This window comes from Haplochromis burtoni, unplaced genomic scaffold (assembly GCF_018398535.1).
Source record: "Haplochromis burtoni strain Fernald_Lab_line unplaced genomic scaffold, NCSU_Asbu1 Contig_511, whole genome shotgun sequence".
Taxonomy (NCBI): Eukaryota; Metazoa; Chordata; class Actinopteri; order Cichliformes; family Cichlidae; genus Haplochromis; species Haplochromis burtoni.
Genome location: NW_024582872.1, coordinates 186,349 through 200,628, shown reverse-complemented (window position 1 = coordinate 200,628; position 14,280 = coordinate 186,349). Strand labels below are relative to the sequence as shown.

Sequence of the window (14,280 nt, the reverse complement as noted above, 5' to 3'; positions counted from 1 at the left end):
TAACAAAGTTAATATAGGTAATTATGTATTTGACAAAGCTTGATTTGTATTTTCTAACTCTCCTGCATTGCAGTTTTACAGTTTTAAAATACAACTCACATTGCCGTGAGAACATTGCTGTGAGTTTTACTTACACACAATATCTTTTGTCATGACAGGGCGCGATGGTTCACTTGGCTCCCCAAATCCAGCCTTGTTCTCAGCAGTGACTCTAAACTCGTACTCTACTCCCTCACTCAGGCCTTGCACCTTAAACCGCAGGTCAGGGATAGTCCGCTTACAGGCTCTGACCCATCTCAGTCCTTTTCTCTCTTTCCTCTCAACACAGTATCCCCTAATGTCACTTCCCCCATCTCGTACTGGTCTCTTCCATGAAATGGTGACAGCACTCCTACTAACATTATCAATCTCTGGGATTGAGGGCGGACCTGGTGGTGCTGGGGAAACAGAAACAGGAAGGACAAATCAAATCAAATCAAATCAAATCACTTTTATTGTCACATCACATGTGCAGGTACATTGGTACAGCACATGCGAGTGAAATTCTTGTGTGCGAGCTTCACAAGCAACAGAGTTGTGCAAAATACAATAACATAAACAGGCAAAATATATGAATGGCTAAATCTGAAACGAATAAATATGTGTACAATATATAATAGTATATGTAAAAAATTTTTTTTCTGGATTTGTATACTACTATTAGACATGTCTATTAGCTATATTTTTATTTTAAAGGATCTGCAAGATCCTATAGCTAAGTTGCTTTTATTGTTTAATTATTAATACACAGATATAAACCACATAAAAAATATAAACTTACAGAAACTATCAACCATTTTGACTGGAGCAGACTGGGTTGAATCTCCTGTGCCATACTGGTTCACAGCAGACACTCTGAAAATGTATTCATTGCCTTTAATCAGTTTGCTGACTACGTGTCTGCAATCCATGACATTTTCAGCTAGCTTGGTCCACTGTAGCCGGCTGGTTTCTCTCTTCTCAAGGATGTAGGATTTGATAGTAGAGCCTCCATCCTCCTCTGGTGGAAGCCAGGTCAGGGTACACTTTTCGGCTGAAATGTTACTGGCTTCAACTGGGCCTGGAGGTCCAGGAACATCTAAGACCTTCACCTTAACATGTTCTTCCTTAATGCCAAAGGGGTTGCTGGCAGTGATAGTGTACTCCCCTGTGTTCTTCCGACTTGCGTACTTAATAGCCAGAGTAGAGGAGGTTGGGGTACTGGTGATGGTGACAATGTCAGAAGTCTTCAACTCACGTCCTCCCTTGGACCACGCTGCAGTAGGTGGAGGTTTGCCCACAATTTTAGAAGCTGAGATTACAATTGTGTCTCCTGCTCTGATGGCTATACCATCTTTCATTTCTGGGTCAATAGTGATGGTTGGGGGCTCTGTAGAGATGACAAAAAAAGTTGTATTTTGCATTGTAGACAGTTGTTGACATTTTAAACGTTCAACAACTCAAAATTTCAAACTTTTGACAAATATTTTTAAGTCCTAACTGTACATTTATACATAAAAGGGGGGGGGGAATCAATAATCTACAGTCAACTCCAAAACTAGTCAAACTGTTTACTACTTAGCTCACCATATTCATCCTTGCAGGTCAAAAGCGGAGTAGGCTCTGAAGGAATACTGATGGCACCTGCAGCATTCCTAGCTCTGACTCTAAATTCATACTGGGATCCTTCAGTCAGGTCAGTGACGGTAAAAGCACAGCCCTGAATGTTGACATGATTTGCTTTCATCCAGGCCTTACCACTGGCCTCAAGTTTCTCTATGATATAACCAGTAAGCTTGTAGCCACCGTCATATTTGGGAGCTGTCCACATCAGAGTGACTGTGCTCCTGGTGACACTGATTACTTCAGGCTTGCCAGGAGGATCTGACATGACACAAAAGAGAAGACGGTTGTAAAACATTTCAAAAAGAGACATGGTTGCCATAGCTCAGGTAACAAGTACTGTAAACAGTACATAGTTGAATAAGATTAGAGCAAAAAAAAGATTCCAATAACAGTGGACTCACCAATAGGATCCAGAGCAACCACAGCCTCAGTTACTTTGCTAGCCTTTCCCAGGCCAGCCATGTTCATGGCCATTACCCTGAACTCATATTCTAATCCTTCTGTCAGTCCAGTGACTCTACATTCTTTTACTCTCAGAGGAGTCTTACTCGCCCGTTTCCACATCAGACTGTTCTTTTCCTTATACTCTATGTGATATCCTAGGGAAAACACAAAATTACTTGATCAGACTGATTGTTATTTGCTGTTTGCCCATACTTAGCATGTACATTGATCACTGTTTGTTACCAGTAACTGGAGCACCACCAGTGTCCTTTGGATCAACCCAAGTCAGGATGGCTGATTCATGCCTGATGCTCACAATTTCTGGTGGAGCAGGTGCCCCGGGAACATCTGGAGGAAGAAGAGAAAGCGAGAGGAAGACATTATTAATATGTGTAATAAAATCAGTTCAGTATAATGCAGATGGTGTCATTACACGAGAAAGACTGATTTAAAAAATCCCTAAACAAAGCTATAGTTTCATTTCATTTTCTAGTATTTTAAAAGTATATTTGTAAAACAAATACATCAGGTCTTATAATGAGCACTAAATGTTATTACTAGAGATAATTTTGCCCTTTTTAAAAAAAATTTAGAGACAATGTCTTGACAAGACAAAAAGATCTGAAGTATAATCAGTTATAAATTAACAGTGGTAGTAGACAATGGCCATACTTACTGAAAGGATGCTGGGCAACGACTGGGTCAGACCTCAGATGTTCTCCAACCCCATACTTGTTCTCAGCAAACACTCTAAAGATGTATTCTATCCCGTCATGGAGTCTGATCACTCTCATGGTGGTCTTCTGGATGGCAGAAGCCACTGTAGTCCACTTGTTATCTGTTGTTCTCCTCTTCTCCACAATGTAATTAGACACCTCTGCACCACCATCATCTTTGGGTGGTCCCCACTCTAGTGTGATGGCATCGGCAGTTATCTCATCAAACGTAATGGGTCCAGTGCAGATACCGGGTTTGCCAACCACCTTCAGCTGGAACTTGCAGTCCTTTGAGCCAGCACTGTTCCTGACATTTATAGTGTAGGTGTCAGCATCTCCTCTCTGGCAGTCTCTAATCAGTAAGGTGGTGATGCCCTGAGATGCTTCAACACACATCCGGCCAGTATCACCCACTCCCATATCGCCCTTCTTCCAGGTAGCAGTGGGGTTTGGAACTCCAGTGATGGGGATGTTAATGCGTGTTGTGCTGCCCTCCTTAACTACACAGCAGCCATCGTGCAGATCACTTAAGTTGCAGTTGGGTAGCACTGAAGTTCAAAAGGATAATCATTATTAAAAAGTTAAACATTATAATTTTAGTATAACTAAGAATAGCATGAAGGCATTTTTACCAAATTGGTCCTTTGCAACAGCAGTGAGCTCAGTGGGTGGTCCCTCTCCAGACTCGTTGAGTGCCTTGACCCTGAAAGAATACTCCTTGCCTTCTGTCAGTTCTCCAATAGTGTGTGAGGTATTCTTGCCTTTCAGGATCTGCTTCCACTTCTCCTCGCCTTCACCCTGCTCCAAGATGTATGCAGTAATAAAACTTCCACCATCATTGATTGGCTTCTTCCAGGACAGGGTGATAGAGTTCTTTGTAGTCTTCTGAGCTTTGAAGTTTGTCACTGGACCAGGTTGCTCTGCACAGGAAGGACAAATGGACGAAGGTTGAACGTTTGTGTTTTTTTAGCTACATATATAGTGTCTTTCTTTGAGCTCATGAATGCAGTGGCTATACAGCATGAGTATATTTAAATTTAAGTATCAAATATCTTGTAAGTACCAGAGGCCCTGATGCTGCCTGGGGTCTCACAGCCTTCTCCAATGCCGTATGCATTTTCAGCTAGAACTCTGAAGCAGTAGGCCTGTCCTGCCTCCAGGTTGGTGATCCTGAAGGAAATCTTAGGACAATCTGCTGACACACAGGTCCAGGCCTTCCTCTCAGCCAAACGTTTCTCTACGATGTAGTTCTTAACTGGACTACCACCATCAATCAGTGGGGCATCCCAGGTGATGCAGGCATGGGTTCTGGAGGTTTCCTTCACAGTCAGGTTTAAGGGTGGGCCCGGAGAATCTAAGTGGGCAAGAGAAGCAATTTCTTTGCCTTATAGCTTTCAGAAAGTTATACAAGCATGAGTACAAATGCATGTCTGAAGTGAAAACACACATTAGGCCTATGTGTGCACTCTATATTTATTAAAAAAAAAACATTTTCTTTCTTCATGCTGATATTTCTGATATATCTTATATAATCATATATATGTTCTACTTTTTTTACACATTTTAAGGTGAAAACTAGGTTCGACTCCATTTAATACATTTAATGTTTAATTTTTAAAACCACCATTTCAAGAATTGTATTTCAGCTCGATGCAGGTTAAGAAAAACCTCTTGATAGATTTGAACTATAAATCAGTGAAAAGGTTTTTCACTAACTTGGTTTCATTTACATATCTACATTGCATGTGACAGTACAACTCACTGGAGTGTGTATACTCAACATTTTATATGACAGAAATTCTTACCAAGGACCTTTACTACGATGGTGTAGCTCTTAGAGCCGCTGCTGTTCTCCAGTGACAGAACATATTTGCCAGAATCACATCTGTTAACATCCTCAATCATCAGTAGGGTGTCCCAGTCCGATGTCTTGATCAGTAGTCCTTGCCTTTCCTTCAAATTAGCATCAACTTTAGTCCATGTCACCTTCGGTGCTGGGCGTCCTCTCAGTGGTACATAGAGCCTCATGGTTACTCCAGCTCGCAGAACCAAAGCTTTTCTCAGGTCAGCGTCAAGCTCAGCATCAGGAGCAACTGGAGGAAACAAAGGGAGGGTCATTAACAGTGTTGGAAAAGTTACTTTGAAAAGGTAATTAATTATAGTTACTAGTTACTTCTTCAAAAAAGTAATTGAGTTAGTAACTGAGTTACAAGATTCTAAAAGTAACAATTACTTGAAAAGTAACTATTGTGTTACTTTAAAAAAATCCAGGGTATAATTGGCCATTTTAACCACTTTTGATGTTTCCTCCACATTTCACCTTTAAAAACTATTTACTTTGTTTGGTCTCATCCTTTTCAGCACAACCTCACGTGTCTGAATTTACAGTCATGTTTTCATTTTGACAAACTGTATTAACACAATTGATCTAAAATCAGACAAAAAACATAAAATCTGAGTAGAAAAAGTTATATTTTTACTGTAACAACCACAAACATGTTTAATGAATCATATTTCATAACTTTAAATGCAAATATAAATTGTCAATGTTAAAATCATATGCACATGTTTTACAAACAACAAAGTTATTTGCACCCATTTACCTTTTACCCTCTTTTTAATAACCATTTCAAACTATTTACAGAACAATCAGCTGTTCTTCAATAAGATGCCACAAATTATTTGTGCCACTGCAAAAACATAATTTCTGTCCACTATAAAGGAGAACATCACAGCCTGATACCTGCAGGTCTGACAGCAGCAGGTGTATCACTCCTATTTTACCTGGAGACAGCAGTCGCCTCATTGTTCTGACACACAACACAAAACTAAACACTAACTACACAAGACAACACATTAACTACACACTCCAAACACGCTAAACATCACAAATCTCTCACATCTCAAAACTCTCTCTCTCTCTCTCTCTCTCGCCGTCACTCTTAAAACTTCCGCCTCTTCCTAAACAACCAAATGTCATGTTGCCATATCATTTTTTCATTGGTCCACATGGTGCATTTTCCCACCAACACAAACGGGCAGTTTTTGTTTTGTTTTTCTTATTGTTTGCTCATAAGCAGAGAGTGTTCGCTGTGCTGTCCTTAGACAGTAAACGTGACGAAAGTATTGAGGAAAAAACGCTGTGTATATATAGTTTATCATGACTCTGGTTTTACGTGGCCTTGTCACCTTGTTGCTTTGTCTTTAAGTGGTCATGTGATTGACCACGACTACTTTATTCTTCCTCAGTCAAACAGCAGCACTCATGCCATTGTTTTGCCCCCTGTGCTCCAGGTGTTGTGCCAGACAGTGATCGTGATCGCCGTCCGCGGGAGCGCAGCTGCTTAAAGCTGCAGCGTCCAGATTACTTACAGCTACTTCCTGCAGCTGATATAAGATGCGGTAAACTGAACACAGCTTCAACCGTCTGTTTGTTGAAATAGTAACGGACCGCATTTTCTTGTTAGTAACGGTAACGGCGTTGTAACGATAGGAATAGTAATTAGTTAGATTACTCGTTACTGAAAAAAGTAATGCCGTTAGTAACGCCGTTACTTGTAACGCCGTTATTCCCATCACTGGTCATTAATCACAGTGACTAACTTAACTGTTATGTCGTCTGTTAGTTGCCATTATTTCTTCTATTAATCTGTCTTGCCCATTTGGCAGTATTCTCTTTTCACAGTGCTAATTTGTCCTCCTGAAAATATTAAGTGTTAATTTTGGCTAATACCAAGAAAGTCTTAGTTTATCAAGTTCACCATGAATGATACTAATTATTGACAATATGTTTAATTAATAAAGTTAATTCGCTAGCGGAAACAAGTAATATAATATATAGATTAAAAAGAGAACCACAAAGGCCAGACCAGCAATTTCAATTACGCTAGCAAATTGCTGGTTGGTCAAATTTTTCTAATAGTTGGACTTGATATGAGAAATTCTATGTTGGATTAGGTAAATGGTTATTTCATTTTCTTCTATTACCACTGAGCCAGTTAGTAGTCATACAATCCGATCTCCATAATGTCATATGCATTAAAGTTATTTAATGAAATGGAGTTCCTCTTTCACAGTGATACACTGTGATATAGTAATGAGAGATAAGGTGTACTACTGTATTTGCTGACACAGTCTCTCCTTCAAAGCCAAGCTAACTTGATTGATTTTTATATTGCCTCTTGATTTAATTCTTTTTTCTTTTAGAGATTCAGCAATAGCCACACGTATTCATAACAATGATTTAGACATAAGCTGTTGATCTCCAGTGGAAACACCCCACAGAAAACCATTAAATTAAACCAGTAAACTAAACAATTTTCCTTTTGGAAATTATTTATCTAAATAGTGTTGAATCAGAGACAGCTGGGAACATACTTAGAATATCCTTAGGCATGTAGTTTCCAGGCACCTCGCTGGGCTCACTGTAGCCAATCTTGTTAACAGCCGTGACTCTGAACTGGTACTCAGTGTTGTCCATCAGGCCTGTCAGCAGGAATTTCGTGGCCTGGAGTTTCTTCGGCACATTGCATCTTGTCCAGCTCTCTGCATCAACTCGCTTGCACTCAACCAAGTATCCAATGATCTCACAGCCACCATCGTATGCTGGTTTGGTCCAGCTAAGGCTAACTGACGTCTTGGTAGAGTCCACCACCTTGGGGAAGGCAGGTGGCCCGGGAGGATCTAAATAATTATTTATGAATAATTAGTTGTCTGAAGCGTTTTACTTTCATTTAGAAAGTGTGTTTTAAAGCAGATACTCACAGACAGGGTCAACAGCCAGGGCACCATTTGAAGCGTCGCTGGGTTTCCCAAGACCAGCCTTGTTTATAGCAATTACTCTGAACTCATATTCAGAGCCCTCAGTCAGTTGAATGGCTTTGATGGTCCTATCAATGACTGGTCGGCGGTTAACCTTAGCCCAGCTCAGCTCAGTGGCCTCACGTTTCTCCACCATGTAGCCAAGGATGGGAGACTTGCCATCATTGGCTGGGGCCTTCCAGCTGACTGTCATGGAGTTCTGTGTGATGTTGGTGATGACAGGTGGCTCACATGGACCAGGAACATCTGACACAACAGATAATGTTTTAACTCTCTCCCATTAGTATCTGTCTTTATTTTTGGTCATCATTAAGCAAGATGGGCTACACCAACTTTGATCAACATGGTGTTATAAAGGAATAAAAAAACTTACACATTAGCCATGTCACACAATTCACAATTTGAAAAATTGAATTTAAGCAAAAAAATGTCAAGATATATATCAAATCACAGTAATTTTAATGATTTAAACATGGTCAAGTTAATATGAGACTTTATGCAGTCAGTAAAACATGCATGCTTTCATTTTTTCATTTTATTCTCCTCAAGTAGAATACAGTGAGTTTTCTTACCATACGGATTCTTGACCGCGACTGCATCAGTCATAATGGGATCTCCCACACCATACTGGTTCTCAGCACTGACTCGGAACTGATATTCGTGTCCTTCAATAAGTTTCTCCACTGAACAGTCAGTGATGTGTCCATGGATGTTTGAGGTGACCAATGCCCAGTTGGCCCTGCTGGTCTCACGCTTCTCAATGATGTAGTTAGTGATTTCAGAACCGCCATCTGCAAGTGGTGGCACCCATCGCAGCTTAACACGGTCAGCAAACACCTTAGAAATTTTCACTGAGGCTGGAGGGCCTGGTTTGTCTGTGGTAGAAAAAACACAAGGATAAGCTTTTTTCTCTCAAAACATGAAACGCTAGCTTAAGCACTACAATAAAATGAACTAACATAACTTTAGCTTACCGAGTACTTTGACCTTTATGGTGGCGTACTTGGTGCCATTGACATTTTCAGCTGTGATAGTGTAGTCCCCAGTCTCTTTCCTGGTGACAGAGTATAGCTCCAGCAGATGAAGATGTTTCTTTTGGGACATCTTCATTCCCTCAGCAAGGACCAGAGGTACTCCATCCTTCTTCCAGCTCACTTTGGGAAGTGGTTTGCCAAAGACCTCAGAATCCAGGAAGACATTTTCTCCAGCTTTCACCACAATCAGGTTCTTCATGTTAACACCTAATTCCACACGAGGAGCAACTGCATAGAAGGGGAAAAAACCCCTCATGATTATTTGTATATGACTGTATTTGTGTATCACTTTCGTTACTATGCAGAGTTGTACCATTCTCTGCGATGACAGGAATAGGGTCAGACAGCTCAGATGGAAGGCTGCTGTTAATTGCGGTCTTGGCGATGACTCTAAACTGGTATTGTTGACCCTCCTGTAGGTTAGTCACCACATAGTTCTCTGTCTGGATGTTCATGCAGTTGGCATTGCAGCGAGTCCACTTCTCTTCTGGAAGCTTTGTATATTCCACGTAGTAGCCAATCAACTTGCTGCCACCATCATGCTTTGGACGGCTCCACACTAATGATACAGTGCTCTTGGTCACATCCATGGGCTCGGGTTTTCCTGGTGGGTCTAGATAGAAACAAAAAACCCCACAAATGAACAGTTGTAGACGATACAGTTTAAATAACAAAGAATGAACTTGAATTCAAAAGAGTGCAAATATATATAGCAATATATCCTGAAATTAAAAAGAAAATATATTAACCAGAAAAAGTAGAATTTGAATCATTCTGATATGAGTCAAAGACGATTGTGGGTGGGGAGTATTGTGTAGGTGATTTTGACATGGAATAATTAAACTTCTGATTTTATCATTGAATTGCAGCATCTGTAATCATTTAATTGCTTTCTCCTCAGTTTTTGTGGGTATTAAATCAAATACAGCATGTTTATTTAAAGGAAGGGTTCCCTAGCTTTACTGTTATATACTTTACTATAATACTGTTGAGTTGACATTGATTGATTGATAATTTTAAAAAAAGTGTAACTGATTGATCAACTGATAGAAAGAAAAATAGAATTCACCACTTTAATGTTAGGGCTAAAATGGGCTTCTGTATTTCAGATGTGTTTGGTTAGTTAACTTGTAACGGAAGTAGGTATTTTAAAAATAAATTTCCTTATCTTTTTGTTTGACATGTATTAAAGGGCCTGGGGCTGCTGAACTGAATCACTATTAAATATTTAGCCTTGGTACATGGAGCACGTTATCTAACAGGGGAGATACATTTTTATTCCGTGATTAAAAAGAATTTTTAAAAAATCAAATGTTTGCTAGCTTCAACAAACTGATCGGGAAATGTTAAAAACAACAGAGGGCATACATAAAATGATCTATATGATATTTTTTCCAGTTAATAAAAACATGAATGACATAAAAGTGCAGTTGTGTTGTGAAGAGCTCTTTGAATTTAAAGTTGTCATTTTTGTGCTATTGGTTTTAACTGAAATTTATCAACAATACGGTGAAATGGTGAGAAAAATTATGATGTTTTTCTAGTTATAAGAAGTGTTCATACCGACAGCAGTCCTGGCAGTGATGAAGTCTGTCTGTTTACAAGGTTTGCCCTGTCCGGCCTGGTTTTGTGCTGACACCCTGAAGGTGTACTCCAGGCCATCGATCAGGCCTGTGCAGGTGTACTGAGTGGCTTTGACCAGAGTCTCATTAGCCTTCACCCACAGAAGGCTATTCCTCTCCTTCTTTTCAATGCAATATCCACTGATGGGGCTCCCACCATCAGAGCTGGGACGCTCCCATGATAGGATGACGAAATCCTTGTTGATCTTGTTTATCTGCAGGTTTCTGGGTTCACTCGGAGGATCTTTGGGGAAAAAAAACATTAACACATAATGTTATTCTTGTAATGTTGGGAAGCTATGATAGATATTAGAATACAAATGCTCACCAAATGGATATCTGGCAATCATCTTCTCAGAGTAGGTAGGCCCAGAGACGCCAAACCTGTTTTCAGCACGAACACGGAAGCTGTACTCTTTGCCAGGTGTCAGTTTGGTCATTCTGAAGCTCGTCTTTGTGCAAGATGTAGAAACAGTGATCCAATCACCCTGGCTAACATCACACTTCTCTACAATGTAGTTGGTGATGTTGCTACCACCATCCTCCTGTGGCGAGTTCCAGAGCAGTGTGCACGCATCCATGTCCAGTTCAGTGATCTCCAAAGGAGCTTCAGGGGGTCCAGGGATGTCTGAGACACAGACAGCACACATGTTGATAATGGAAGGCAGGGCAAAGCACTGCTGATGTGTTTACAAGAACCAGCGGTCTAAAAAGTCTCCGTTCTAACTTACCCATGACGATGACTTTGAGGATCTGATTAATCTTGGCAGTACTGTTCTCAGCTGACAGGCTGTAGTAACCACTATCCTTTCTTGTTACATTCTTTATAATAAGTGAGGTAGTTGTCAGCGTCTTTACAATGGACAGGCGATCAGAGGTTAGCACATCCTCATTGCCCTGCTTCCACTTGCAGACAGGAGCAGGTTTACCTGCCACAATAGCCTCAATCGTCATCTTGGATCCAGCTCTGACTGTCACAATGTCAGGCATGATTATCTTCGGAGCCACTGAAAGGAAGACAAAATATCAATAGTTACTTCTGTATTTCATGATGATTTAAACTTTTTGATTGACCTACATAAATGACAGTGTCTCAGTTACTATTATCCATACTAGTATGAGGAAATGTTTAAACTTGTCTACTTACTGAGCTGCTCCTTAACTTCAAACATTCCCTCAGCCTCTCGAGCCAAACTGACTCCCACTGAGTTCCTAGCAGCCACTCTGAACTTATACTTCTTTCCTTCTTTCAGACCAACTACCACGATAGTCAGGTCTTTGACCACAGAATATGGTGTCCATTTGTCCTCAGGTGCACCCTCCTCCTGGTAATCCACCACATAACCATTGATTTTGGCACCTCCATCCCTGAGTGGTTTTAGCCAGCCCAGTGTAGCACTATTCTTGGTGATCTCTAACACGTCCATCTTCTTTGGAGGGTCTGGCTCACCTGAATCCAAAACAAAGCAGGGATTAGGAACAATTAACTAAACAGACTAAATTCAGAGTCAGAAGAACACGGAACTTACTGATTGGGTCAACAGCCAAGTAGGACCTGGGTGAGTCCTGAGGAACTCCAATGCCATACTTGTTGCAGGCCATGACTCTGAAGTAATACTCAATGCCAGGTGTAAGGTTGGTGACCTTGAAGCTAGTCTTCTTCAGGTCCTCTGTGCACTTGGTCCAGGTCTTCCTATCAACCTCTCGTTTCTCCACAACGTAATTGAGGATGGGGCTGCCTCCGTCATTCTCTGGTGGCAACCAGGAGAGTTGAGCTGTTGTTTTGGTGATGTCAGTGGCATCCAGGCTGCCAACTGGACCAGGTGTGTCTGTGGACAAAATTTTTAAATCAAAGACATGACAGCCTCCTCATTAGTGACCAGTCTTTTTAAACGGGTTTAAAAGTTATTAAAAGAAAATACACCATTTGACATTCATTTTTTGTTTCTCACCAAGGACTTTGACACGGACAAATATTGCTTTCTCTCCAGCTGAGTTGGACAGAGTGAGTGAATATTTTCCAGAATCCTCTCTGGTGCTCTCAGGGATAACAAGGAAGGACATGGTGTCAACCTGGTCCACGTGACCTCGGCGGATTACATTGTCCACACCCAACCGCTTCCACGTAACCTTGGGGGCAGGCCTTCCTCTGATCACGGCGAAAAGCCTTATAGGACAACCAGCCCTCACAGAAAGGCCTTTCCTCAGACTGGCATCCAGCTCAATTTCTGGAGCCTCTGTTTTACATGAAAAACAAATGAATGTTTAGTGTCATCAGCTTTGGAAAATTTACAAGACTACTGTACTATAAAACATTTATTGAGGCACGGAATCTGATGACTTCTTACCCAGGATCTCCTTGGGAGACACTGCCTCCTTCAAATAAGCATGGCGTCCCCAGCCCACCTGGTTTTGGGCTGACACCTTGAACTCATACTCCTGCTTTTCATCAAGCTGGCCAATAGTAAATTCTGTGAGCACCAGTGGTCCATGAGTATCAATTCTCTTCCAGCCCACTGTGGGATTCTCAGGGTCGGCCTCACTTTTCAGCCTCATGTCCAAGCTATAGCCAATAATGGGGGCGCCACCGTCATAGACAGGTTTAGACCAGGACAGAGTGATAGAGGTTTTTGTGCTGTCGGCCACCTTCAGGGCTGCAGGGGGACCAGGTGGCTCTGTGGGTGGAGACAGTGAAACAAAACTTATTATGAATGCAGAAATAAAAGACAAAGCTTGCCAAATCTTAAACCCCATTGTCTGGCATTTTACACGTTCTTCAGCTCTACCACAAAAAAACAAAACAAAACAACCCCCCCACTTGAACTTCTTAATAGTAAAGTTGTGACAGCAAACTCACCAATAGGATCTTTGGCTGCAACTGGTCTGCAGGGTTTACTGGGATCTCCCAGACCGACATCATTCTCAGCTCTCACTCTGAACTGGTACTCATGGTTTGGAATCAGGTTGGTTACTTTCATGCGTCTCTCAGAGATTGGGCTCTTAGTGCAGGGCACCCAGCGCACTGCCCTCTTCTCCTTCCTTTCAAGGATGTAGCCAGTGATTGACTTTCCTCCATCATTCTCAGGAGGAGCCCAGACCACAGTCATCTCATCTTTGCTCACCTTTAATCACAACCAATTATTATAGCTATGTTAATTACTATGTTATAAAAGCTTGAAGATGTTGAAATGTTTTCCACGAGACACAATTTGAAATAAAACCGAGTAGAGAGTATACAAAAATTTACCTTGGTGACTTCAGGGGCATCAGGGGGTCCAGGTTTGTTGAACTGAGTCTTGACAGTTATAGGCTTACTCTCCATGGCAGGGCCAGTTCCCATCTTGTTTTCTGCCCGCACTCTGAATATGTATTCATTGCCCTCCACCAAACGAGTGACGTTGCAGTATGGTGTGACCACAGAGGCTGAATATGTGGACCAAACCATCCTCCTGGTTTCACATTTCTCTAGAATGTAGCTGTCCACCTCACAACCTCCATCATCCTCTGGAGCATCCCAAACCACTCTGCACTTGTCAGCTCCAATGCCAGTAATCCTCAGGTCTCTCACTGGGCCGGGAACATCCAGGACATTAACATTGGCATATGCTGTGAAAGTCCCACCCGAGTTGGTGGCAGTGATAATGTATTTTCCTGTGTCACTACGCTTGGACTTAGTCATCAGAAATTTTGAGTAGTCTGGGCCAGTTTCATAGCTTATTCTGGGATTGTCTCCAGTAGCCTTATCTTTCATCCATTTAACCTCAGGCTGGGGCTTTCCTCTCAGAGCAGCCTCCATCCTGACTGACTCTCCAGCTTTTACTGTCAGTGTTCCAGCCAACTTCAGGTCAATGACAGGCTTCTGGATCTCCTCCCTCACCAGAATATCTGCAAGTTTTACCCAGGCACTCTCACCTCCTTCACTGACAGTCTGCACTCTGGATAACAAATTGTAAAAATAAAGGTAAATAAAGGTAGATAGCTGGATAACCCTTACAGAAC

The 14,280-nt window shown here is 41.4% G+C and overlaps 1 protein-coding gene across 34 annotated transcripts in view; it reads right to left on the bottom strand.

Moving 5' to 3' along the window:
- ttn.2 (titin, tandem duplicate 2) overlaps nucleotides 1–14,280 on the bottom strand; it is a 227,432-nt gene that overhangs the window by 46,581 nt on the left and 166,571 nt on the right. For all 34 annotated transcript variants that reach the window (XM_042214006.1, XM_042214024.1, XM_042214023.1 and 31 more), the window contains 23 exons: nucleotides 13,529–14,216; nucleotides 13,139–13,403; nucleotides 12,630–12,956; nucleotides 12,234–12,518; nucleotides 11,811–12,110; nucleotides 11,429–11,731; nucleotides 11,013–11,288; nucleotides 10,610–10,909; nucleotides 10,223–10,525; nucleotides 8,973–9,272; nucleotides 8,600–8,887; nucleotides 8,198–8,500; nucleotides 7,569–7,871; nucleotides 7,182–7,487; nucleotides 4,610–4,897; nucleotides 3,868–4,158; nucleotides 3,437–3,724; nucleotides 2,765–3,352; nucleotides 2,332–2,436; nucleotides 2,046–2,243; nucleotides 1,606–1,902; nucleotides 821–1,408; nucleotides 135–437 (listed from right to left, as the gene is read on the bottom strand). In XM_042214006.1, coding sequence (XP_042069940.1) covers nucleotides 135–437; nucleotides 821–1,408; nucleotides 1,606–1,902; nucleotides 2,046–2,243; nucleotides 2,332–2,436; nucleotides 2,765–3,352; nucleotides 3,437–3,724; nucleotides 3,868–4,158; nucleotides 4,610–4,897; nucleotides 7,182–7,487; nucleotides 7,569–7,871; nucleotides 8,198–8,500; nucleotides 8,600–8,887; nucleotides 8,973–9,272; nucleotides 10,223–10,525; nucleotides 10,610–10,909; nucleotides 11,013–11,288; nucleotides 11,429–11,731; nucleotides 11,811–12,110; nucleotides 12,234–12,518; nucleotides 12,630–12,956; nucleotides 13,139–13,403; nucleotides 13,529–14,216 — 7,493 coding nt within the window. The remainder of the gene's footprint in view (nucleotides 1–134; nucleotides 438–820; nucleotides 1,409–1,605; nucleotides 1,903–2,045; nucleotides 2,244–2,331; nucleotides 2,437–2,764; nucleotides 3,353–3,436; nucleotides 3,725–3,867; nucleotides 4,159–4,609; nucleotides 4,898–7,181; nucleotides 7,488–7,568; nucleotides 7,872–8,197; nucleotides 8,501–8,599; nucleotides 8,888–8,972; nucleotides 9,273–10,222; nucleotides 10,526–10,609; nucleotides 10,910–11,012; nucleotides 11,289–11,428; nucleotides 11,732–11,810; nucleotides 12,111–12,233; nucleotides 12,519–12,629; nucleotides 12,957–13,138; nucleotides 13,404–13,528; nucleotides 14,217–14,280) is intronic.